This window comes from Balaenoptera ricei, chromosome 2, assembly GCF_028023285.1.
Source record: "Balaenoptera ricei isolate mBalRic1 chromosome 2, mBalRic1.hap2, whole genome shotgun sequence".
NCBI lineage: Eukaryota > Metazoa > Chordata > Mammalia > Artiodactyla > Balaenopteridae > Balaenoptera > Balaenoptera ricei.
In genome coordinates, this window is record NC_082640.1 from 77,416,038 (window position 1) to 77,439,999 (window position 23,962).

General features: G+C 36.4%; 1 protein-coding gene across 1 annotated transcript in view; it reads left to right on the top strand.

The window, feature by feature from the left end:
- Positions 1–23,962, top strand: part of ADAM10 (ADAM metallopeptidase domain 10) — a 114,633-nt gene that overhangs the window by 84,483 nt on the left and 6,188 nt on the right. The window contains exons 9-14 of the mRNA XM_059913180.1: positions 1,672–1,835; positions 5,079–5,262; positions 12,542–12,692; positions 13,524–13,707; positions 14,422–14,530; positions 15,002–15,222. Coding sequence (XP_059769163.1) covers positions 1,672–1,835; positions 5,079–5,262; positions 12,542–12,692; positions 13,524–13,707; positions 14,422–14,530; positions 15,002–15,222 — 1,013 coding nt within the window. The remainder of the gene's footprint in view (positions 1–1,671; positions 1,836–5,078; positions 5,263–12,541; positions 12,693–13,523; positions 13,708–14,421; positions 14,531–15,001; positions 15,223–23,962) is intronic.

The following is a 23,962-nucleotide window of genomic DNA, read 5'->3' on the forward strand; positions in this document are numbered from 1 at the left end:
ATAGTCATTAAATTTATGATTTGTTGCTATGTTCTTTCTAATGTTAAAAGGAACAAGGCAACAATTGTAGTGTTATGCCATTTGTGTACATCTTTTTTGAATTGCTTTCTATTATACGCTTTATCAGAGATTATAAATGTTAGACTTTTAAAAATGGTTTAATAACTTTGTTGTAACTTTGTGTGTAGTAGAAAGCTAATTTGAAATAATTTGATCAGTTATGAGAATATCCTAATCCATGTGATATTTTAATTAAAATAATTAAATAGAGTAACCTCTTAAATCTGAATGTAAACCAAAGAACGTCTCACTGAAAGTCTTTAATAGTTATTTAAAATACTGTGGTCTTCTCAGTTTAGTGTACATAAAGACAATGATTGGCCAGCCAGTTTCTGATTTGCTGTTGTTCTTTTTCTAATTTCTTAAATTAACTGCCTTTAGATGTGAAAGCACTTTCATTTTGGTATTAAGGTCTGACGTTCAGGAACTATAAACGAACAGGTGAACTACAACATGATTTAATATGTATCATATAAGTAAAAATGAAGATTTTTCTTTTAAAATTTGAAAGTATCCTCAAGATAGGTTGGAAAATCATAATTCAGTTTTTTGAACCTATTTTGAAAAAAAGTTCAAACTTGCCAAAAGGTTGCAAGAGTAGTACAGTGAATTCCTGATAGATTAATCAGTTAACATTTTGCCACATTTGCTTTCTCTCCCTTCCCACCTTCTCTCTTTCATTCCCTCCTCCCTTTTTTTTTTTTACCCACTTGACATATTTTTTCCTTTTTTTTTTTAAGCTTTATTGAGATATATATAATTGACAAAATTGTAAGATATTTAAAGTGTACAGTGTGATGATTTGATATTTATATACATTGTGAAAGGATTCCCCCCACCAAGTTAATTAATACAACCATCACCTCACATATTTACCTTTTTCCTTTTTGTGTATGTGTGAGAATGTTTAAGTTCTATTCTCTTGGCAAATTTCATTTATACAGTACTGTGTTATCAACTGTAGTCATCATGTGTTACACATTAGATCCTCAGACCTTACTCTTCTTATAACTGGAAGTTTGTACCTCTATCAGTCTCTCTCTCTTTCCCCTACCCCCAGCCTGTGCGACCACTAATTCTTTTCTTTTTTTAAGAATACATTGTATGTTTCCTCTCAGAATAGTGAATCACATACTCTTGTGCATCACTGCTAATACTGGTAGCAGTGACTTTCTCAGAATCTCTTTGAGACTATTTTGTTCAACTTTCATTTAACTTAAATATAAGTTGTTTTTTTTTTCGTTTTTTTTTTATTACAAGATGAAGAGGTTTGACCCAATGTAAATGCTGAAATATTTAAATTTAACAGACTCTTGAATATTTGTTTTGCTAAATTAATGGGAGAAAAATAGGGGGACATTTTGATTATGAAGAGGAACATTTTATAAGGACTTTGTATTCAACCCTGGGAATTTATGTGTGCCATTAAAACTTTTATTTGAAATGACTTCCTAACCTTGGACCAAAGAAACTTTTGAGTATTTGATATACGTGTGTTCCAATTTTGGACTCAAAATACATATGAAATGTTTCAAGTTAATATAGCATATATTAGAAAATTATTTGGGGGGAAATAGGTGCTAATTTTAGCCATCTTTTGTTTTGAATTAGGAAGCTCTGGAGGCATATGTGAAAAAAGTAAGCTTTATTCAGATGGTAAGAAGAAGTCTTTAAACACTGGAATTATTACTGTTCAGAACTATGGGTCTCATGTACCCCCCAAAGTCTCTCACATTACATTTGCTCATGAAGTTGGACATAACTTTGGATCTCCGGTAAGTATTGCTTAATTATTACATTTTTTTAAAGTTACTAATGTTTCATGTTGTGTAATTTTTGTTGTTATTGTTTACAGTGAAAACAAGTACACATGAATGTTTAGTTTTTATATGTCAGAACACAGTAATGTACTTGACCATAATACTGAAAAGGAGGAAGATAGAATATTTGTAATTAAAATAAGAAAATAAGCACAACAGTGCCAGAATTCTATGAACGCAAGGAATTTTGTCTGTTTCATTCACTTCTGTGTCCCCTGACCTTAGAATAGTGCCTGGTACACGATTCATTCAAATATTTATTGAATGAGAATCACTTTTCATTGCTTAAAGTACATTTTGAATGTTAGCAAATTGTGGGGTTCTTGTTTGGTTTCTGTTAAAGCATTATTGGGGTTTACTAGATTTGTCTTTCTCTACTGTGGATTGAGACTGTTATTTTAAAATCTTGCGGTATGAAAAATTTGTAACATACATAAAAGAGACAAATAGTACAGCAAAGTCTTCCGTTCATATCCAGGACAGGGGTCAGCAAACTTTTTCTGTGGTCTACTAGTAAACATTCTAAGTGTGGGGGACAATATTTGGTCTCTGTTGCATATTTTTCTTTGTTGTTGTTTTTCTTTTTACAATCTTTTAAACATGGAAAAACCATTCTTAGCTTAGGCCACACAAAAACAGGCTGTGGGCTGCGATTTGCCAACCTCTGATTCAGATTCAACGATCATCAAGATTTTGCCACATCTCCTTTCTGTGTTTCTTTCTTTTTCTTCGTAAGGTGTTAGAATCAAATTCATTCCCCCTTCCACATTTCAGTATGCATCTCTTAAAAAATTAGACATTTTCTTCCATAACCACCATGTGGTTATGATACCTGACAAAATGAGCAGTTCTTTGGTATCATTTAATACCCAGTTCATTGTATTGATTTTCAAGTGAACTGAAGATTAATACACATGGAAATACAAAATACTGAAAGATATTCTGTCTTTGTGATTTTGGTGGGGCTTATTAAAATAACAAGTTTGGGAAAATTTCATTTGAAAACTGCATATAAATTCATTTACTTGTACCTTATCACTTGTAAAAATGGAAATTTTTATGAGTTTAGAAAAAAATTGTAGTCTCATAGCTTAAAATTCTCAAATGCTCTTATCTAATGTTCCCCCAGTTTGTAAAATATAAGTACCCTCTCACTAAGTTGCAAGTCTTTCTTCTTCTAATTCTGATCAGAAATGGATAGATTATTATCAGTACTCTTGGATAAAGTATTTAAAATGCGTTGAATCTCTCTACCTCTTGTCTGCTTTTGTGATATGTTCTAAAAAGAGTAATTGAAATTTTAGAGATGAGCAGAGAACTCTTGTTAATTTGCATTTTCAGGGGCAGTTAAATGTCCTCAACTCTCCCAGTCACCTTCATCCAACCCTTACCAGGGGATTTGCGTAACCTTCCAACTACTCTTCTGTTCGTTAGTCTAGGGCCTCTCAAAGTTTAATGTGCATACAAATTACTGAGGATCTTACAGTATAGATTCCATTTCAGTGGGCCTTTGGTCGGGCCCGAGTCTCTGCCTTTCTAAGGTACTCCCATGGGCTGCTGCTGCTGCTGGTCTGTGGGCCATACTTGGAGTAGGATATCTGGTCTGTTCTCTTTTCACTTCCCATCTAATCTGTCTTCTGCCTGGTTGCCAGAGAGGTGTTTTTCATATATTAATGTAATATTACTTATTGCTTATTGTTGAATGGATAAATTGGTTCACATTTTTTTTGCCTACCCTGCTATCTTTTCCTATCATACCAGACTACTTCTAATGATTCTGTCATGCTCAAATACACCTCATCCCTTTGTGTATGTTGTTCATGATACCGTACATATAGATAGTAGGTACTTAGTAAATGTGTATTAAGTAATTTAATAGTGAGATCAGCCAGACCATGATCTCCTGAGCCTGTCTCCCTTGACATCTTTATCTAAAATCTGTCTTTATCTCTCCTGTCATATATCTGTATTATAACAATGTTACTTTCTCTCTGAGTGGTTCACCTATCCCTTATATTTATTTATCCTATCCTAAATGTTTATTGCACACCTGCTGTTAACCACTTTATAAACTTTGTTGTGGGGAGTTGTAATCATAAATGAGACAAGTTCCTGTCTCTTGGTATGAAAGTCTTAATGTATTGACTCTTAGCAGATGAATCTTTGTCTAGGTATAGTTCTTTTTTCTTTTTTTAATTAATTTATTTGTTTTCATTTTTGGCTGTGTTGGGTCTTCGTTGCTGCGCTTGGGCTTTCTCTAGTTGTGGTGAGCGGGGGCTACTCTTCGTTGCGGTGCGTGGGCTTCTCATTGCAGTGGCTTCTCTTGTTGAGGAGCACGGGCTCTAGGCACACTGGCTTCAGTAGATGTGGCACGTGGGCTCAGTAGTTGTGGCCTGTGGGCTCTAGAGCGCAGGCTCAGTAGTTGTGGTGCACAGGCTTAGTTCCTCCGCAGTATGTGGGATCTCCCCAGGCCAGGGCTCGAACCCATGTCCCTTGCATTGGCAGGCAGATTCTTAACCACTGCACCACCAGGGAAGCCCTAGGTATAGTTCTAATTGGTCTGATCATGTCACTTCTGTTCACAACCTTACTTCCAATACCTGCTGATATTGCTAATACAATTTCCTTATCTTAGCATTTAGGGTTTTCCATAATTTGGGTCTAAGTGTAATTCCAGTGTTATTTCTTCTTCCCTGTCAAATTAAGTCATTTTAAAAAACTTTACTTCTGCCAGGAAGCCAATTCCTTCCCATTTCTGCCTATTGAAATCTTGATCCATGTGGTTATATAATGTAAATTAATATGGCCCTTTTGTCAGGCAGTTTGGCAGTATGTATCAAGACCTTTAAAATGTTTGACCTTTTAACTCAGTAACTCTACCTCTGGGAATCCAACTAAAAGAAATAATTGCAGAATGTGTCAAAGATTTATGTAAATTAAAAAAAAAAAAGATATAAAAATTAAAAAGGTATCCATTGCAGTTATACCTTCACTGATTTTTTTCTTCCCTTCTGAGACAGTGACCCCTAAAAGAGCAAATTATCTTCCTTTTCACAGTCTAAAATAATTGTAAGATCTACTCTAAAGGAGAGTCCACAAGCTTCCATTTTTCTTCTGATGAGAAAATTACATTTAATCAGATGACCTGAAAACCTTATTTTACTTCCTGTTTATGTAACTCTGTATTCTTTTTGACAGCATGATTCTGGAACAGAGTGCACTCCAGGAGAATCTAAGAATTTAGGACAAAAAGAAAACGGCAATTACATCATGTATGCAAGAGCAACATCTGGGGACAAACTTAACAACAATAAATTCTCACTCTGTAGTATTAGAAATATAAGTCAAGTTCTTGAGAAGAAGAGAAACAACTGTTTTGTTGGTATGTATATTTTCCCAGCATTTTATTATGAATATTTTGAAACATTCAGAAAACTTGAAAGAATTATATTGTAAACACCTAGTATGTGCCCACCACCTATATTTTACAGTTGTTAGCACTTTAATACATTTGCTTTATCACACTTGTCAATCTCTTCATCTCTCAATCCATATTTTTTTGTTGAAATTTAAAGTGCATTGTGGATATCAGTATACTTCAGTCCTAAACACTTTAGCCTACGTAAGTAGAGTTCAATTTAAGTAAAGTTCAATATTGTTTGTGGTGTTTTTGTTTTTCACATAAGTGCAATATACAAATCTTAAGTCCACCGTTTGATGAGCTTTGACAAATACGTTTACCTGTGTAATCTAAGCACCTGTGAAGATGTACAACATTTCTGTCACCCCAGAAAGTTCTTTCATTTCCTTTTCCCATCAATCTTTGCACCCCTCCTGCAACCATTATTCTGATTTATTTCTCCATAGATAAATTTTGCTTATTTTATTTCATATAATTGGAATCATACAGTTTGCACCCTTTTGGGGAAGGCTGCTTTCACTCAGCATACTATTTTGAGATTCATTATTAGTATTTTGTACCATTTTTTTTTCCCACTGAATAGAAGTGCATTATATGAATATATCACAGTTCGCTTATCCACTCTCCTATTGAATGGAACACTTGGGCTTTTTAGGTTTGGGCTAATATGAATAAAGTTGCTATGAATTTTTTTCTTACTGTGGTAAAATATATATAACATAAAATTTATATTTAAATTAATTTTAAGTGTACAATTCAGTAGCATTAAGTACATTTACAGTGTTATGCAACCATCACTGCTTTTCCATTTTCAAACTTTTAAAATCACTCCAAATAGAAATTCAGTAACCATTAAGCAGTAACTCCTATTTCTTTCTCTTCCCAGCCCCTAGTAACCTCTAATCTATTTTGTGTCTCTGTGACTTTGCCTATTCTAGGTACCTCATATAAACGGGATAATGCTTTTGTATCTGGTTTATTTCACTTAGCATAAAATTTCCAAGATTCATGCAAGTTGCAGCATGTATCAGAATACCATTCTTTTTTATGGCTGAATAATATTCCATTGTATGGATATACCACATTTTGTTTATCCGTTCATCTGTTATGCCTCTTGTAGGGCATTTAATATGTTCTAAATATTCTACCTTGTATTACGTTTTTGGGGGTCCTTGTCCTATTTTACAAGATTTTAAGTTACTTGAGGGCAAACACTGAGGCCTGCTCATATTGCACATAAACAGCACTCTTATAGATGAGTTAAACATATGGCAGCAAAGGAGAAAGAATTGAGGAAGGTTTCCAGATAAGCTCGACCTTTCATTTTTTTTTTTTTCCTTTCATTTTTTTAGCTGCATTTTTCTAAATAAATTTATTTATTTTATTTATTTATTTTTGTCTGCATTGGGTCTTCATTGCTGCACGCAGGCTTTTCTAGTTGCGATGAGCAGGGGGCTACTCTTCGTTGCGGTGCGCGGGCTTCTCATTGCGGTGGCTTCTCTTGTTGCAGAGCATGGGCTCTAGGCATGGAGGCTTCAGTAGTTGTGGCACGCGGGCTCAGTAGTTGCGGCTCGCAGGCTCTAGAGCGCAGGCTCAGTAGTTGTGGCTCACGGGCTTAGTTGCTCCGTGACATGTGGGATCTTCCCGGATCAGCACTTGAACCCATGTCCCCTGCATTGGCAGGCAGATTCTTAACAACTGCGCCACCAGGGAAGCCCTGCATTTTTTTTTGAGGTATAATTGACATAACACTGTGGCCTTTTGTTTTTAATTGAAATTTATACAGAGATAATTTAGATTCACATGCAGTTGTAAGAAATGATGGAGATTCCATATACCCTTCACCCAGTTCCCCCCAGTGGTAACATCTTGCAAAACTGTATAGTATCAATACAGTATTACATATAGCAAGGATATTGACATTGATACAGCCCACAGATCTTATTCAGATTTCCCCAGTTTTTCCTGTCCTTATTTCTCTGCGTGTGTGTTTAGTTCTATACAGTTTTATCATGTGTAGGTTTATGTGTCCATCACCACAGCCATGATAAAGAATAGTTCCATCACAAGTAATTCTTTTTTTTTAAAATTATTTTTTTGGCTGTGTTTGGTCTTTGTTGCTGTGCGCGGGCTTTTCTCTAGTTGTGGTGAGCGGGAGCTACTCTTTGTTGTGATGCGCGGGCTTCTCATTTCAGTGGCTTGTCTTGTTGCGGAACATGAGCTCTAGGCGCCTGGGCTCAGTAGTTGTGGCGTGCAGGCTCTAGGACACTTCAGTAGTTGTGGCGCGCAGGCTCAGTAGTTGTGGTTCGCAGGCTCTAGAGCACAGGCTCAGTAGTTGTGGCGCACGGACTTAGTTGCTCCACGGCATGTGGGATCTTCCCGGACCAGGGATCGAACCCGTCTCTCCTGCATTGGCAGGCGGATTCTTAACCATTGCGCCACCAGGGAAGTCCCACCACAAGTAACTCTTGGCGTTGCCCTCTTATAACCACACTCACCTCCCTCCTGGTGTCCCTTCACCTGCCCCACTAAACTATTCTCCATTTCTAAAATTTTGTCACTTCAAAAATGTTATATAAATGGAATCATACAGTATGTAACCTTTGGGATTTTTCACTCAGCATGATTCCTTGGAAATTAATCCAAATTGTTTGCCTGCATCACTAGTTTGTTCCTTTTTATTGCAGGTGGTATGTGTGTACTACAGTTTAACGATTTTTCTATTAAAGGATATTTGTGTTATCTTCAGTTTTTGGCAGTTATGAATAAAGCAGCTATAAACAGGCTTTTCATGTGAATATAAGTTTTCATTTCTCTGTGATAAATGCCTCCAAATCCAACTGATGGATCAGTATAGCCGTTGTTTGTTCTTATTTATATGAAACTGCCAAACTGTTCTCTAGAAGGCTGTACTATTTTACATTCCCACCAGCAGTGTATGAGTGATCTAATTTCTCTCTATCCTTGTCAGCTTTTGGTATTTTTATTTTATCCATTATGATAGGTATATAGTGGTATTTCATTGTAGCTTACTTTGTATTTTTCTGATGACTAATGACGTTGAATATCTTTTCATGTGCTTTTTTGCCATATGTATATCTTCTTTGGTGAAATGTCCATGTTTCTTGGCCATTGAGTTTTTTTGTTTTTGTTTTTCCTGTTGAATTTTGAGGGTTCTTTATATAGTCTAGATGCTAGTCACTTGTCAGATATTGGTCTGCATATATTTTCTTCCTGTCTGTAGCTTGTGTTTTCATCCTCTTCACAGTCTTTCCCAGAGCAAAAGTTAAATTTTGATGATGTTCAAATGATCAATTTTTACTTTCATTGATTGACTTTTTCTTATAAAGCCTTCTTTTTCTTTTAAAAGGGCAGATTAAAATTACATTGATGTTATCATTTTTGTTATTGTTGTTGTTATCAGTGGTAGTTTTTCTAAATCTTAGTGTAGAAGTGACACATAGATTCTTCATCTGTAAACTGGGTTTTCACAATAAACTTCCTGATTGAAAATGACTTTAAAAATGAGCATATTTGTCTTTCTCTGTCTGACTTCACTTAATATGATAATCTCTAGGTCTATCCATGTTGCTGCAAATGGCATTATTTCATTCTTTTTTTATGGCTGAGTAATATTCCATTGTGTGTGTGTGTGTGTGTGTGTGTGTGTGTGTGTGTGTGTGTGTGCGTGTATACACACCACATCTTCTTTATCCATTCATCTGCTGATGGACATTTAGGTTGCTTATATGTCTTGGCTCTTGTAAATAATGCTGCAGTGAACATTGGGGTGCATGTATCTTTTCGAATGAGAGTTTTCTCCAGATATATGCCCAGGAATGGGATTGCAGGATCATATGGTTTTAGTTTTTAAGGAATCTCCATAGTGTTCTCCATAGTGGCTGCACCACTTTACATTCCCACCAAGAGTGTAGGAGGATTCTTTTTTCTCTTTATCCTCTCCAGCACTTATTATTTGTAGACTTTTTAATGATGGCCATTCTGACTGGTGTGAGGTGATATACCTCATTGTAGTTTTGATTTGTATTTCTCTAATAATTAGCAATATTAAGCATCTTTTCATGTGCCTGTTGGCCATCTGTATGTCTTCTTTGGAGAAATGTCTATTTAGGTCTTCTGCCCATTTTTTGATTGGGTTGTTTGTGATTTTTTCTGACATTAAGCTGTATGAGCTGTTTATATTTTGGAAATTAAACCCTTGTCAATAGCATTGTTTGCAAATATTTTCTCCCAGTCTGCAGGTTATCTTTTCGTTTTGTTTATGGTTTCCTTTGCTGTACAAAAGCTATTGAGTTTAATTAGGTCCCATTGGTTTATTTTTGTTTTTATTTCCATTACTCTAGGAGACAGATCCAAAAGAATACTGCTGCAATTTATGTCAAAGAGTGTTCTGCCTATATTTTCCTCTAGGAGTTTTGTAGTATCTGTTCTTATATTTAGGTTTTAATCCATTTTGAGTTTATTCTTGTATGTGGAGTTAGAGAATGTTCTGATTTCATTCTTTTACATGTAGCTGTCCAGTTTTCCCAGTACTACTTTTTGAAGAGACTGTCTTTTCTCCATTGTATATTCTTGTTTCCTTTGTCATAGATTAACTGACCATAAGTGCATGGGTTTATTTCTGGGTTTTCTATCCTGTCCCATTGACCTATAGGTCTATTTTTTGGGCCAGTACCATACTGTTTTGATTACTGTAGCTTTGTAGTATAGACAAATACCAGAGAAAGACAAATATCATATGATATCACTTGTATGTGGAATCAAAAAAAGGATACAAATAAACTTATTTACAAAACAGAAATGGACTTACAGACATATAAAACAAACTTACGGTTACCAAAGGGGATAGCAGGGACGAAGGCATGGGGGGGAGATAAATTAGGAGTTTGAGATTAACATATACACACTGCTATGTATAAAATAAGTAAACAACAAGGACCTACTGTATAGCACAGGGAACTATACTCAATATCTTGTAATAACCTATAATAGAAAAGATTCTGAAAAAGAAATATTTACATAGATGTATGTATGTATAACTGAATCACTTTGTTGTACACTTGAAACTGACACAACGTTGTAAAATATCTATACTTCAATTTAAAAAGAAACAAAATAAAGAAATAACATTTACATAAGATAGAAAAAAATGAGCACATTGCTTTTTAGTATTATGGGAAGGAAATTTGTTTCTTAATTTACCATGAAATATGTACGTATTATAATTTTTGTATTTAAACAGCCCCTTTTCCCTGTATTTAACCTGTTAGCAAATAGCTGATTTGAAGTAATACTTTTGTATGAGACGAAAACTAATGTGTAGTAAATATTGCATGAATGGTTTTCTGACTTTTATCGTTTTTCCTTTTCTCCTAAATTACATGTCACATGAATTATAAAATGATTATTGCTAGACTGTAGAAAAATCATTATTATTTACTTAGTATATATTTGCATGTGCATGCTTCTAGTTTTTGACAACAAAAGAGATGGTATAAAATGAAAGAGGGAGGGAATTCCCCATCAGTCCAGTTGTTAGGACTCGGCACTTTCATTGCCATGGTCCCGGGTTCAGTCCCTGGTTGGGGAACTGAGATCCCGCAAGTCTCATGGCATGGCCAAGAAAAAGAAAAAGGAAAGAGTGGGATGGAGCTTCAGTTACCTCTAAAATTTCCTTAATGTTTGATGTGGTCAAGGATAAGAATGAAGTTTCTGAGTATAAAGCTAGGCTTTCTAGAATATTTTTGATTCAGATGTGCATTGTTTTGGGTTCCTGTGCTTGCGATATGTTCCCTTCCACTCACTCAGTTCTCAGTTTGAAGGCTGTGCTACAACTGTTTTCCACATTGATTTGGTATAGCAGAAAGAAAAGAGCACCAGATTTTAGATCTAGAAGACCTGGGTTTAGTCTGTGTTTTGTCCATACTGGGGCATGTGGTTTCCAGCAAGTCACAAACTCTGTGAAAGTTAGTTTTCTTTTCTCTAAAATGAAGACATTTGATTCTTTTCATTTCCCTGCAGATACTGAAATTCAGTGATTTTATGTTCTTACTAAGAGTAGCACTCTTGTTCCAATTTTAAACTTCACTGGCAAAATCAAAGAACTTTAAAAAAGAGCCTAAAAATCTTTCTGAAATTATTCACTATGCTTAGACCAGACAGTCTAACCTTAATGAACTAAGATTTGACCCAATATTGTTAGACTCTGGAAATACAAAAAGTGTAGATAATACATGGTTCTTCCCTTAAGGAGCTTGGTCTAGCTGACAAGCAAAACTAATGTACATTAAAAAAAATTTACTAATTGACTAGGATACAGCCAGCCAAATAGAATGTGGGAAATTCCATAAAATAAAATGACCCAATTTCTTTAACAATTAATAGTGTAAAAATAAAAAGAGGGGAGGGAATCTGTTACATATTAAAAGAACTTAAGATACATGTCAACCAAAAGCAACCGTGGGGAGAGGGGTTGGGGGAAGCTTGTGTGAAACTTTGTTCAAATAAACTAATGTAAAGAGGTAGTTGAAGAAAATTGAACATGGATTGGCTGTTAGATGCTATTAAGCATACTGTTAAGTTTTTTAGATGTGATAATGGTATTATGGTTAGATTTTAAAAAGAAAGAACTCCTTATCTGTTAGATTCATCTTGGGATATTTGTTAAGAGCAGATGAATATGTTAGATGGAGTTGTTTACAGCATATTGTTGAAGTTGTTAAAGCTAAGTGATTGGTACGTGGGAGTTCACTGTACTTATTCTTTTACTACTTCAGGTATATTTGAAATTTTCTAACAGAAAAGGTTTAATTTTTTTCTGGTTGATGAAACACTGACTTACTTTGTACTTATGTGCTAAAAATATAAATAGTACAGGCATTGTTCAGTAAAGCTCAGTGTGGCATGGCCTAAATAGAATGCTACCACTTCTGGGAAGGACCTTAGAAGGGAGCATCAGGTCAAATTCCCTCACTGTACAGCTTAAGAAACTGAGGCCCCAAAAAAGGGAAGTGACTTGCCTAAGGCCACATTGCTAGTTAGTGACCAAGCCACTGTTATAATTAGATCTCCTAATTTCCAGATTCCTAGTTTGTTCTACTTTTCTTATTCTTCGAAATTTTCCTTTCTCCTTTTGTTCTGCAGCTTTAAAGAGTTTGTGAATTTTAAATAAAAGTAATGCTGCATATAGTGCTTACTTCGTCTTATTTATTTTCTTCAGAATCTGGCCAACCTATTTGTGGAAATGGAATGGTAGAGCAAGGTGAAGAATGTGATTGCGGCTATAGTGACCAGTGTAAAGACGAGTGCTGCTATGATGCAAACCAACCGGAAGGGAAAAAATGCAAGCTGAAACCTGGAAAGCAGTGCAGGTACCTTGCTAATTCCAGTAGTGTTAATGTTCCTGGGAAGTCACCTGCAGGCAGTTATGTCAGATTTCAAACTGAGATTAGGAGATGTATGTGGTTTTGGAACTTTGTTATTTGTTGTTGGTTTATTTTTCTGGAGGAGTAGTATTTAGTGCACTGTTGTTGGCAGATTGAACTACTTGTAATTGCAGTTTGTGTGGTGGGTGTTAAAAAAGGACATGCTAAGGACACTCAATAAAATACATATTATTTAATGCCTAACTTTAAAAATGTGACTTTTGTCAGTAGTTTTAGAATCTTAACTTTAAATATTTAGATAGTATGGATTCCATACACTCCTGTAACTTAGTTGTCATATAATTTTATTTCACTTGCCAGATTATTTTGGTAGTGATAGATATAAGCAGTAGAATATTGTTTGTGCAGTACTTTTAAAATGGATGTTTTGTGTATCCTAGTTTGATTTTAGTGTATAAATGTGAGAAAAGTTGATAAATTGACTAATGTGTATCTATGAAAAACAATGTGAAAAACAATGATGACTTGCCTAATATTTAATCCATTTTCCATTATAACCTTTTACTAAAGGCAAATAGAATAGAATAAGAAAGCCGAATATAGTATGCCTTCATTATAAAAACAAGATTCTTAATCACTTTTCTGCACTTATTAGAATGTTGAAATTTAATAGCCTCTTATTCCAATAAGACTTGTTTAACAGTAGCATACTTAGCATTTAAAAGATGAGATTTATGATTTAAAAATTAGGACTGTATCTGTGTGTATAGGAAATACCCTAGTGATTTTCTTTACTCACCTCAATGTTTCTTCTAGTCCAAGTCAAGGTCCCTGTTGCACAGCACAGTGTGCATTCAAGTCAAAAACTGAGAAGTGTCGGGATGATTCAGACTGTGCAAAAGAAGGAATATGTAATGGCGTCACAGCTCTCTGCCCAGCATCTGATCCTAAACCAAACTTTACAGACTGTAATAGGCATACACAAGTGTGCATTAATGGGGTAAGCATTTGATTTGTATGTTGTTTATTTAGTTTTATGAAACCTTTTTCAGAATAATTGTTTGTTGCCACTTAAAGTCGCCTGAAGTAATTAATCTCGGTCCCAGTTTCCACATCCCTATCTATTTCCTCACAGAGCTGTGAATGCATTATGTGGCATAAGTGCCTGGTGGCATTTGATTAGTTACTGACTTGTCTTTCATCTTTCTACTGCATGTGTTTGATACTCTCTAGAGAAAAACATTTATGTAACTAGGCATGTAACTTTGTATTGCTTTTAAGTTTTATAAATTAATATTTTAATACTCTCAATAAAAGAACTCTTGGTTATTTCCTCTGAATGTGAAGCCTTTAAAGCTTTCTTGGCTAAATAATCACTTTCCTCTACATGAGGAAAATTTCATTTTTCTCTTCTTATGAAGGAGCCATAATAACCAACATAAAGTCGATGCTCATCTAATCTCCTCTGTTTTTGTTTGGTCTAGATTTTTAAGTTACCATTTCTTTAAAGATTTACTATCTTATTTGCACTTACTCTTTTTAAGATGTGTTTATACCATCCATTTCTGATACTAATCTATGCTTCCCCGCCCCCCCACCCCGATTTGTATTTCTACTTAATTATTTTAGCATTGGAGGTGTCTCTGTCTATTACTGTCAACAAGAGGTTTGACTGTATAGGGATTAAATAATTGGTCTTTTATTTTTCTTTCAGCAATGTGCAGGTTCTATCTGTGAGAAATATGGCTTGGAGGAGTGCACCTGTGCCAGTTCTGATGGCAAAGATGATAAGGAATTATGCCATGTCTGCTGTATGAAGAAGAGTAAGGCTTTTAAAATGCAAGAGTATAAAATCTGTTTCAAAAACCTTATTTTCTCCTAAATTTTAAGTGTTAAACTTTGATATACAGTTGGGACAGATAATTTCCAGCTGAACTGATCCTCTTGAGAAATTTTTAAACGTAGTATAGAATTGTTTATAGTATTATGGTCCCTACAGTGTTTTTAAAATGATAAACTAGATAAAACCTGCCAGCGTTTTTATAATAATTAATATAGATACTGTTAGAAGGATTTAAAGCCATTGTAGGCACTAAGTCAGGAGTTGCTGGTTGTTTGTTTATGCTGTAATATTTAAGGTGAATCACCAGTGGTGTTATCCAGTCTAACTAATGAAAGTCTATATAACATGTCATGGTGATGATGTTAGACAGTTTCTTCCTTTCCTCCCTCTCTCCCGAGCTAGCCCGATAGGAAATCTGATCTTCAGCTTATATTTGACACTTCTTTTGCAGTGGAGCCATCAACTTGTGCCAGTACAGGGTCTGTGCAGTGGAACAAGTACTTCCTTGGTCGAACCATCACCCTGCAACCTGGATCCCCATGCAATGATTTTAGAGGCTACTGTGATGTTTTCATGCGGTGCAGATTAGTAGATGCTGATGGTCCTCTAGCTAGGCTTAAAAAAGCAATTTTCAGTCCAGAGCTCTATGAAAACATAGCTGAATGGATTGTGGTAAGTATAGTTTTTATTTATAAAGGAACCTTATCTTAAAATGATTTGATCATAATTTTACTTGGTTAGAGGTCACCCCTGTTATGAGAAAATCACTTATTTTCTGTTTATACTGGAGTTATAGTTGACCCTTGAACAACATGGGTTTGAACTGCATGGGTCTACTTATGAGCAGATATTTTTCAATAGTAAATACTACAGTAGTACACAGTGTGGAGTTGGTTGAATCTGCAGGTGTAGAGGAACCATGGATACAGAGGACTTTGGAGGTGGTTGGCTAACTATGATTAACCCGCCACGTTCAAGGGTCAACTGTATTTTATCTGAAGAGTGATTTTTAAAGTTCAAATAGCCTTGAGTATTATTTTCTTCTAAAGTGGTCAGAATCTCCACATGTGTATCATTCATAGATTTAGTTGGTAGGTGATGGCAGTCATTCTGTTTTACTCTGCTCCCTGGTTCATGTCCTGGATGGGTTACTTCATCCTTTGGTCCATATGATGAGAGTATTGTCATGGAACTTTTTCTTGAAGTTGTTTTGGAAAGCCCTGCTTGCTTTTTATACTTCTCCCTTGTCTCAATATAGCCAGCTCTGGGTTCTACTTTGCTGAACAGGAGAGATGAAAGATTTTTCTAAAGGTTTTTTTCTGATGTTTCAGTGTAGTTTCTGCGTCTTCATCTTGTCCGTGAAAGGAAAGGTTGACTAGGGTAAGATCAGATACAGAGCCTTTTGCAGATTTTTTAATGATTATGGTTGTTCATTCAATAAATATCTACTGAACTATATTATTTTTAAGCCCACATTTCCCCCAGTTGTGCAAATGTTGAATTTTTGAAAAAGATTGCTGAGAATGACTATCTTAAGTCACTTAAATATTTATGTTTCTAAGTGTTTGCATTAAAATAACAGTAGGAAACTTGCAAGTGATGTATTTGAGAGTGTGCTGTGCCTGAACTGAATGAGTTTGCTTTGGAAATTGACTTAAAACTCAGCTCCTCCCCCCTTCCCAAATTATTTTTTAATGTGTGTTCAGGATTGAGGATGCCTTAAAAGCACACACAAAAATAGTCCTCTGTCTGGGTTGTCAGCCCTTTTTGGTACTATTGTAGTAAAAATTTACAATAAAAATTTTGGAATTATCTCTAGCATTAAAATGCTGTTTATTATACATAGGAAGTGTAATACTTTGCATGTTAGAATATGTGATTTTTAGATATGTAATGACTATATAGTGGCAGGATTGTTGAAGTTGGATTTAGGAGACCTAGGTTTTAAACCAAGTAATTGGGTCTCCTTAAAATGTTGTATGTTACTCATTTTTGTACTCCTGTGCTGGGTGTATAATTTATATATTCAGAGAGTATCTGTTAAACTAAAGGTGCCTTCTGGCACTATGGTAAAGTGAAAAGAGTACAGGCTTGGAATTACACGAGGATATTCAGATCATCCTTCTGACGTTTGACAACTCTGTGACTTCGGGTAGCTTACATTTCTTGGCTCCCTTACTTCCCTGTTTTCAACTCAGATCCAGTTCTTATTTTCTTTTTTTCTGATTCTCTCTAATAAGAAAAAGTTGAGATCTGGTATACTTGTCTACTATGGGAAACAGTGTGTTCAAAGAAAAAAATCTGATAATTGGAATCTCAGAGTTATGTTCTGCTGAGTTTATGTTGTTGTGCCAGATGTTTTAGGTTTTCTAGATAGTAAATCATATCACCTAAAAATAATGTTTTTTCACTTTTCTCCCTTATATTTAATTTTGATTCATTTTCTTTAGAATTTCAAAAACTCATTTATTCCTGTTTTAAAATATTTAATAGAAATGATCTTTTTAGTTAAAGTGTTTTTAAAACCTTTTTTCATATTTTAGATTTGAGTATTTTGTGAAATGCTTCTTACATTGAATTTTAGCAATGTGAAGTCTTTTCCTTGTGCTCTGGAACTGATTAATCAGGCACTTTTAGGTTTATGCAGATTTGCCTTAAATGGGTATAGAATGCTGTTATTTTAAATCAGTGTTGACATTCACATGCCACCCTTTCAAATAGCATGGTCCATAATGCCTGAAGAGTACCATTAGGCTGTTGCTGCATTTGTGGGCATTAATCAGATCAAGCAGTAAGATAAACAACAGCCACTTCCTTACAAGTTATTTGTCCTATTTGTGTTACTTGCAGAGTTCACTTGCATGGCAGAGTTCATTTTGTTACACTGGTCTTTCATCATGTATAAGGAAGGTGTCCTTCTGGTTAGTAATGTAGGTTATTAGTTTGCTCTGGTAAGAAGCTGTGAAAGGGGTGATGGGTTAGTTTCACTGACTTTCCTTTCCATTTGGTACCTGGTGGCTTTTTTGTCTCCTTTCCACAGTATACTGTGGCATCTTTTTTCCTCATGAGGGTTGAGTGGGAAGAACCTTAACAGTTTAATAGTTCAGGGCATGAGTTACTGACTGTTATAGGCATCGTGGAAATGATGTAATAAAGACTTTTACTTTCTTTTCTGGGGAAAAGTTGTTTTTGACAGTAATGTTTGAATGTAGGCTGAGTGCCTACTATGTGTCTCGCCAGGAGATAATGATAAACATCCTTTGGATTTATCAAGGGGTCACCTAGTTCTTGAAAAGTTGGAGAGCATTCGCCAGTAAATCTGTTAAGACCCTGTACCACTGTCTCCTTTTCATTAAATGGGTACATTGGTAATTCTTTTTCATTTTCTTCCATAGTTACTGATGTGTTCACATTTTCTGCACCTCTTGTGTTAGGTTTGACATAGGAAACCATCTTTGACCTTGATTTTTTTCAAATCTATCATTGTATTTACCCCACACTTTAAAATAATCGCCTGTTAGTTTGTGGCTTTTTTCTTTTTAATTTGTTCAGATTTATCAGGAGTTCATCCTTTTATTATTATTTTAACAAGAGTCAACTATGTTTCTCATTTTTGAATTAATTTCTTCTCTCTTATTTTGCTGTAATTTTATGAACCTAGGTAAGTATCTGGTGTTCTTTATGAAAGATTTAGAGCAGTGTTTCCAAGTGCTTCACAGAACACTAGATCCATAGGTTTGGTGGTCAAATGAATCTGGAAAATATTGCATACTATAGTCCCCTCTTAGAGATTTGTGATAATATTGTGAGAAGCCCCACGATAAAAAATCTTTTTAACTTCATTTTCCAAACTTACCTGACCTTTATTCATATTGTACATGAGAATCACCTAAGGGCTTAGACCAATTAAGTCAGAATCTCTGGGGATGGAGTATAAGTGTTTGGGTCATTTCAAAGCTCCCAACTCTCAATTCTGATGAGCAACTGGGATTGAGAACCAACCATTCATGTAGAACAGGGGTTGGCAAACTATGGCTCATGAGCCAAATTTAGCCCACTGCCTATTTTTGTATGGCTCACAAGCTAAGAACGGTTTCGCATGTACAAGTAGTTGAAAAAAATCAAAATAATATTCTGGGGACTTCCCTGGTGGTGCAGTGGTTAAGAATCCTCCTGCCAATGCAGGGGACACGGGTTCAGGCCCTGGTCCTGGAAGATCCCACATGCGGCGGAGCAACTAAGCCAGTGTGCCACAACTACTGAAGCCCGTGCGCCTAGAGCTGGTGCTCCGCAACAAGAGAAGCCACCGCAATGAGAAGCCCGCGCACCGCAACAAAGTGTAGCCCCCCGCTCGCCGCAACTAGAGAAAGTCTGCGCATAGCAACGAAGACCCAACGCAGCCAAAAATAAATAAATAAAATAAATTTGTAAAAAAAAAAAAAAAAAAAGAATATTACCCGTAACGGAACTAATGGCCATAATTAATTTAAAAAAAATATATATTCTTCTGAAAATTATATGAAATTCAAATTTCAGTGTCCATAAGTAGTGATTTATCAGAACATGGCCATGCCCATTCAGTTATATATTGCTTATGGCTGCTTTTGCACTTTGAATAGTTGCAGCAGAGACTGCCTGGCCCCATAAAGCCTAAAATATTTGTCTGGCCTTTGATAGGAAGTGTCTGCCAAGCCCTAATCTAGACCAGTGGATCTCAAAGTGTAGTGCCCTGACCAGCAGCATCAGCAGCACCTGGGAACTTGATAAAAATGCAAATGATCAGGTCCCACGTGGACCCCTGAGTCAGTATGTGCTGGTGCATGCTAAAGTTTGGGAAACATTTTCACAGTCTCTGCAGTGTAATGACTCCTTTTAAAAGACTTGTAACAGAAATTTTCTACTTTGTCTTCCTGCTATGTTGAAAATGGAAGGTGGTTGTGGACCTCCAGAGTCCTTTGTTGCCTAGTAGAATAGGCCTCATAGATATCACTACCGAAACTTTAACAACAAAGATGCAGTATTGTCACAGGGCTTAGCATATGGTAAGGAGTCAGTATGTGTTTGCAAGATGAATGAAGCAGATTACTATGTCATAATTTATATGGAAAAGAAAAAATCATACACATTATCCTAACTTTGAAGTTGTAATGTTTTCAGGTATCTCTCAGTGGTATTTTAACCTGCTTGCCCAAGCTGAGTATAAAGTCACAGGAAGATTAGTAGCCAGTTGCTTTCGAGAGGGGTGGTGCGTGGAGTGTTGAAGGATAAAAGAACATTTAGTCAGAGTCCAGACAGTGGTATCTTCTGAAGGATGAAGGGAAGCTTTCTGCCCCTGCAGGATGGCATAATCAGTGTCCTGACAAGGGACTGTGGGCCCCACATGGTCTTGTGACCACCCGGAAGTCTAGAGCGTGTTTGCTGTGAGTGAGAGTTGTTAACACTGGAAATTCACCAAAAGGATTATATGATTAACTTTTTCTAAAGATCTTTAAAATCAGCTAAGATTATCTTATGTCTGAAGAGACTTGATGGCTTGTCTTGCCCCTTCCCCCTCACAGTTTTTTGGGTGAAACCTGTTTTATTGTTCTGTTATCCTATAGGTCCTTTTTGTTTATTTAGATTATTAAATAAAAAACTATTGTAATTATAACATAATAAATTAGACTGGCAAATTTTTTTTTAGTAAATTTATTTATTTATTTATTTATTGACTGCATTGGGTCTTCATTGCTGTGCGCAGGCTTTCTCTAGTTGCATTGAGTGGGGGCTACTCTTTGTTGCGGTGTGCTGGCTTCTCATTGCAGTGGCTTCTCTTGTTGTGGAGCACAGGCTCTAGGCGTGCGGGCTTCAGTAGTTGTGGCACGTGGGCTCAGTAGTTGTGGCTCGCAGGCTCTAGAGCGCAGGCTCAGTAGTTGTGGCACACAGGCTTAGTTGCTCCGCGGCATGTGGGATCTTCCCGGACCAGGGCTTGAACCCGTGTCCCCTGCACTGGCAGACGGATTCTTAACCACTGCACCACCAGGGAAGTCCCCTAGACTGGCACATTTTGACATTTCATTTTTGTCATTTTTACTTAATTTTTCTACTTTGTGTTTGTTCTTTTGGCCATATGAGTGGATGTATTGAACATCATCTATCTGTTTCTTATGTAGAATTATTTTCTCAGACTTGATTTAGTACTTGTTAACTTCTAAGCTGTTTTTTAAACTTTTGGATGTCTTCTCTTTGTTTCTTAAGTTTCACTTAACACCCTTGTATCTATGAAAGAGGAGAGCTTGACTCGTAATTTACATTCATTAAATGCTTGTTGAACGAATGACAGCTCTCTTTTATTTCAGACTCTTAACAGGTGGACAAACTGTGATCTCTTTTCTGAGATGAAACACATATATTGCACTTGTTAGCCTGGTTGGTATTCTTTTTCCAGATTTTATAGTATATGAGAAAACATGTGATTTAGCATTTACCACTCTCTGATAATTCTCTTTTGAAGGGGGCATTTAAAAAAATCTTCTCTACCAAAAGTGACCATATTTACTAACACTCTCAAATGCACTATTGTTTTGTTTGGTTTTTTCCTTGCTGTCTTCTATCCACTGCGATATTCTGTTTCTGAGAGCTACTATCATTGTCACGAAAACATCTCAGCTTTGGGCTTTTGAGGTATATAGTTACCTGGAAGATTTTAGAGGAAGACCAGGAACACTGCTAGAAGGGACTGGAAATTCTCAAGGACCTGGGTGCCACATTTTCGTAAATGTCTGTTGATCTCAGCTGGGACTCGGTCCTTTTGACCTTTGTTTTCTACAAAGTTACAACCACTGTTAAATTCAGGCTTCCTCTCTCCAGTCTGCCTTTGTTACTGCCATACTACTTGCATCACTATTTAAAACTGTATAGGTACTGAAAAACTGGTATTAGAAGAGGTGTCAAACCATAATTTTTTATGTCCTCTGTTGTAAGAGCCTTTTGCATTATTTGTGTGTGCGTGCAATCTAGATATAATAAATGAATAAATATAATAAATGAGAAGTGTTTCGATAAGTCAGTATTTGGAGTAATGACTCACGTGTAATAACTAGTCCAACAGGTACTTTTTGGTAGAGTAGATACTGAGTTTATAGAATATAAATTCAAAAAGCTTGCAGTCCAGTTTGGGATAGAGAGGATAAGCACATAGAAACATATTTTCAGTTCTGCATCATGTTTTCACAGGAAATAGGAGAACCTATTTGGAGAAGGCTTCTTTAAGGATGTGACACCGAAGCTAAGTTCTTAAGGTCTAGTAGAAGTAGAGGGGCACGTGGATATTTTATGAAGAGAGAGCAGCCGAAATAGTCACAGACATAAGAAATATTGTAAATAAAAAATTTTTTCACTTTTATCCTCTTGAAAAGTGTGATTATCCTTTTTTTTTTTTTTAAATTGACAAAGTAATACGTTGCAAAGTAAGCCGCCTTTTTTCCCTGGAGCCCAGTCCTCTCAAGACGAGTTTCTTATATATTTTTCAGAAACTGTATTTTTACAAGAAAATATATTTTAAAAAGACAAGTGGAATCATATTTTTACTGGGCTGCAATTCATTTTGTGCTCTGGTTTTGTTTTTTTTCTCTCTCCCACCTAATGATTTATCTTGGAGATCTTTGGTGGGAAGCTTTTGAAGAAGGGTTTTACATAGAGGAGTGACATAATTCTGTGTTTTAAGTAGTTGTAACACTGATGACCATGTGGAAGATGGTTTTCAGCAGGGAAGACTAGAAGGAAGGAAATGTGTTAGAGAATATAATGAACGTCAGGAATGGAAGGGCATCTCCCATAACAGAGCTAGCCCACCAGCCTGAAGGTAGTAGGAAGACCCTTGACCCTTTGTGCTTATAAAATGGATCACATTAGAGGTGATACTGCCTTTCCAGAGGGTATTTGGAAATATACAGTAGTTGTCAGAGTAACTGAGGGACTCTACTGGCATCTGATGGATGAGGGCCATGTATGCTAAACTTCCTGCATTGCTCAAAATGGTCCCGTACCACAATGCCAGCATGTCTACACTGAGTAAGAAGCACTCATCTGCATCCTAGTCACGGGCATGCTTGTTTAAAATGCAGTTCCCTGGGCCCTCCACCAGAACACTGAATTGTAAGTAATGTTTTACTGGAACACAGCCACGTTCACCTGTGTTGTGTCTTATCTATGGCTGCTTTTGTACTACAGTGGCAGAAATGAATTGTTTTGACCAGGACCATATGGCCCACAAAGCCTAAAACGTTAGTTGTTTGGCTCTTTATAGAAAAAGTTTGCTGACCCTTGGTAGAGACCAGTAGTTCTCAGTCTTGGCTGCGTAGTGGAATCATGTGGCAGCTTTAGCAAAACTGCTGATATCAGGATCCCACCCCCACCCTACTGGAGTCTGGGATTTAGTCCAGGTATCTGAGTTTCCAGGCGATTCTAATGTGTAGCCAAGGTTGAGAACCACTGGTATAGAGCAGGAAGAGTACTTGTAGCAGTACAAGCTGGTGATTTTGGTTCTTAATGATTTTACTGGGTCAGAGTGTCAGAGTTGCAGACAGGAAAGGTAGAAGAAGGTCTTACTTCATTAAATGCCACATTTAAAAGGCCTCTGGATGCTTGGAACACGACAAAAGCTGTGCATATAGTTCTGCAGGTGACAGTAGGCAGAAATGAAAAGAGGAATCAGCCAGCACTTGAGTTGACAGACTGAGGACAGGACTTAAACCCTGCCTTTTTTTTGATAAATAGCAGGTCTGTTATTTGAGGATGAATAAAACAGGAAAAACAACAGGAGCCTGTGGGAAGTTTATTTAACAAGGGAAAGGGAATATTATCCTAAAGACTCACAGGGAGGAGCAGTGCTCTGAAAATTATTTTCTACAGAAACCAAAAGAAAGTTTTAGAAAACTATCTGGCAATCTCAGTAGGATGCAAGAAATGGCTTCTGAAAAGTAGATTGTAAACTGTGGTTTCCAAGCCAGATTCAGCCCGGCAAATGTGTCTTGTATGGTCTACCTCTTGTTTTTAGAAATTTTGAATGAGTTGTTAGCATTTAAAAACAGATTTCATGTAAAAATTCAGATTTGTAGCTTCTCTTTAAAGATAAATCTTTCGGCAGTGAGACTGACTTGCATCACCCCTTGCTCTCTCCTTTCTTGAACACTTCATTCCTGAAGGCAATTAGGTGAGGCCAAGCAAGGCATCCATGCCTGGTGAGGGGAGCTGTACTGGCACAGGGCAGGGTGCCCTTTGTACCATGTGGAGGGGTGACTGGCTTGGGCTGTCAGAGTACAAGTATTGTGAGGAGGGTGTCTGCTTAGGAGGGGCAGTTTTAAAAGGAACTAGGGCTCCTTGGAGAAATGACTGATTCCAGGGCTGGGGCGGGGAAAGAACAAGATGAACC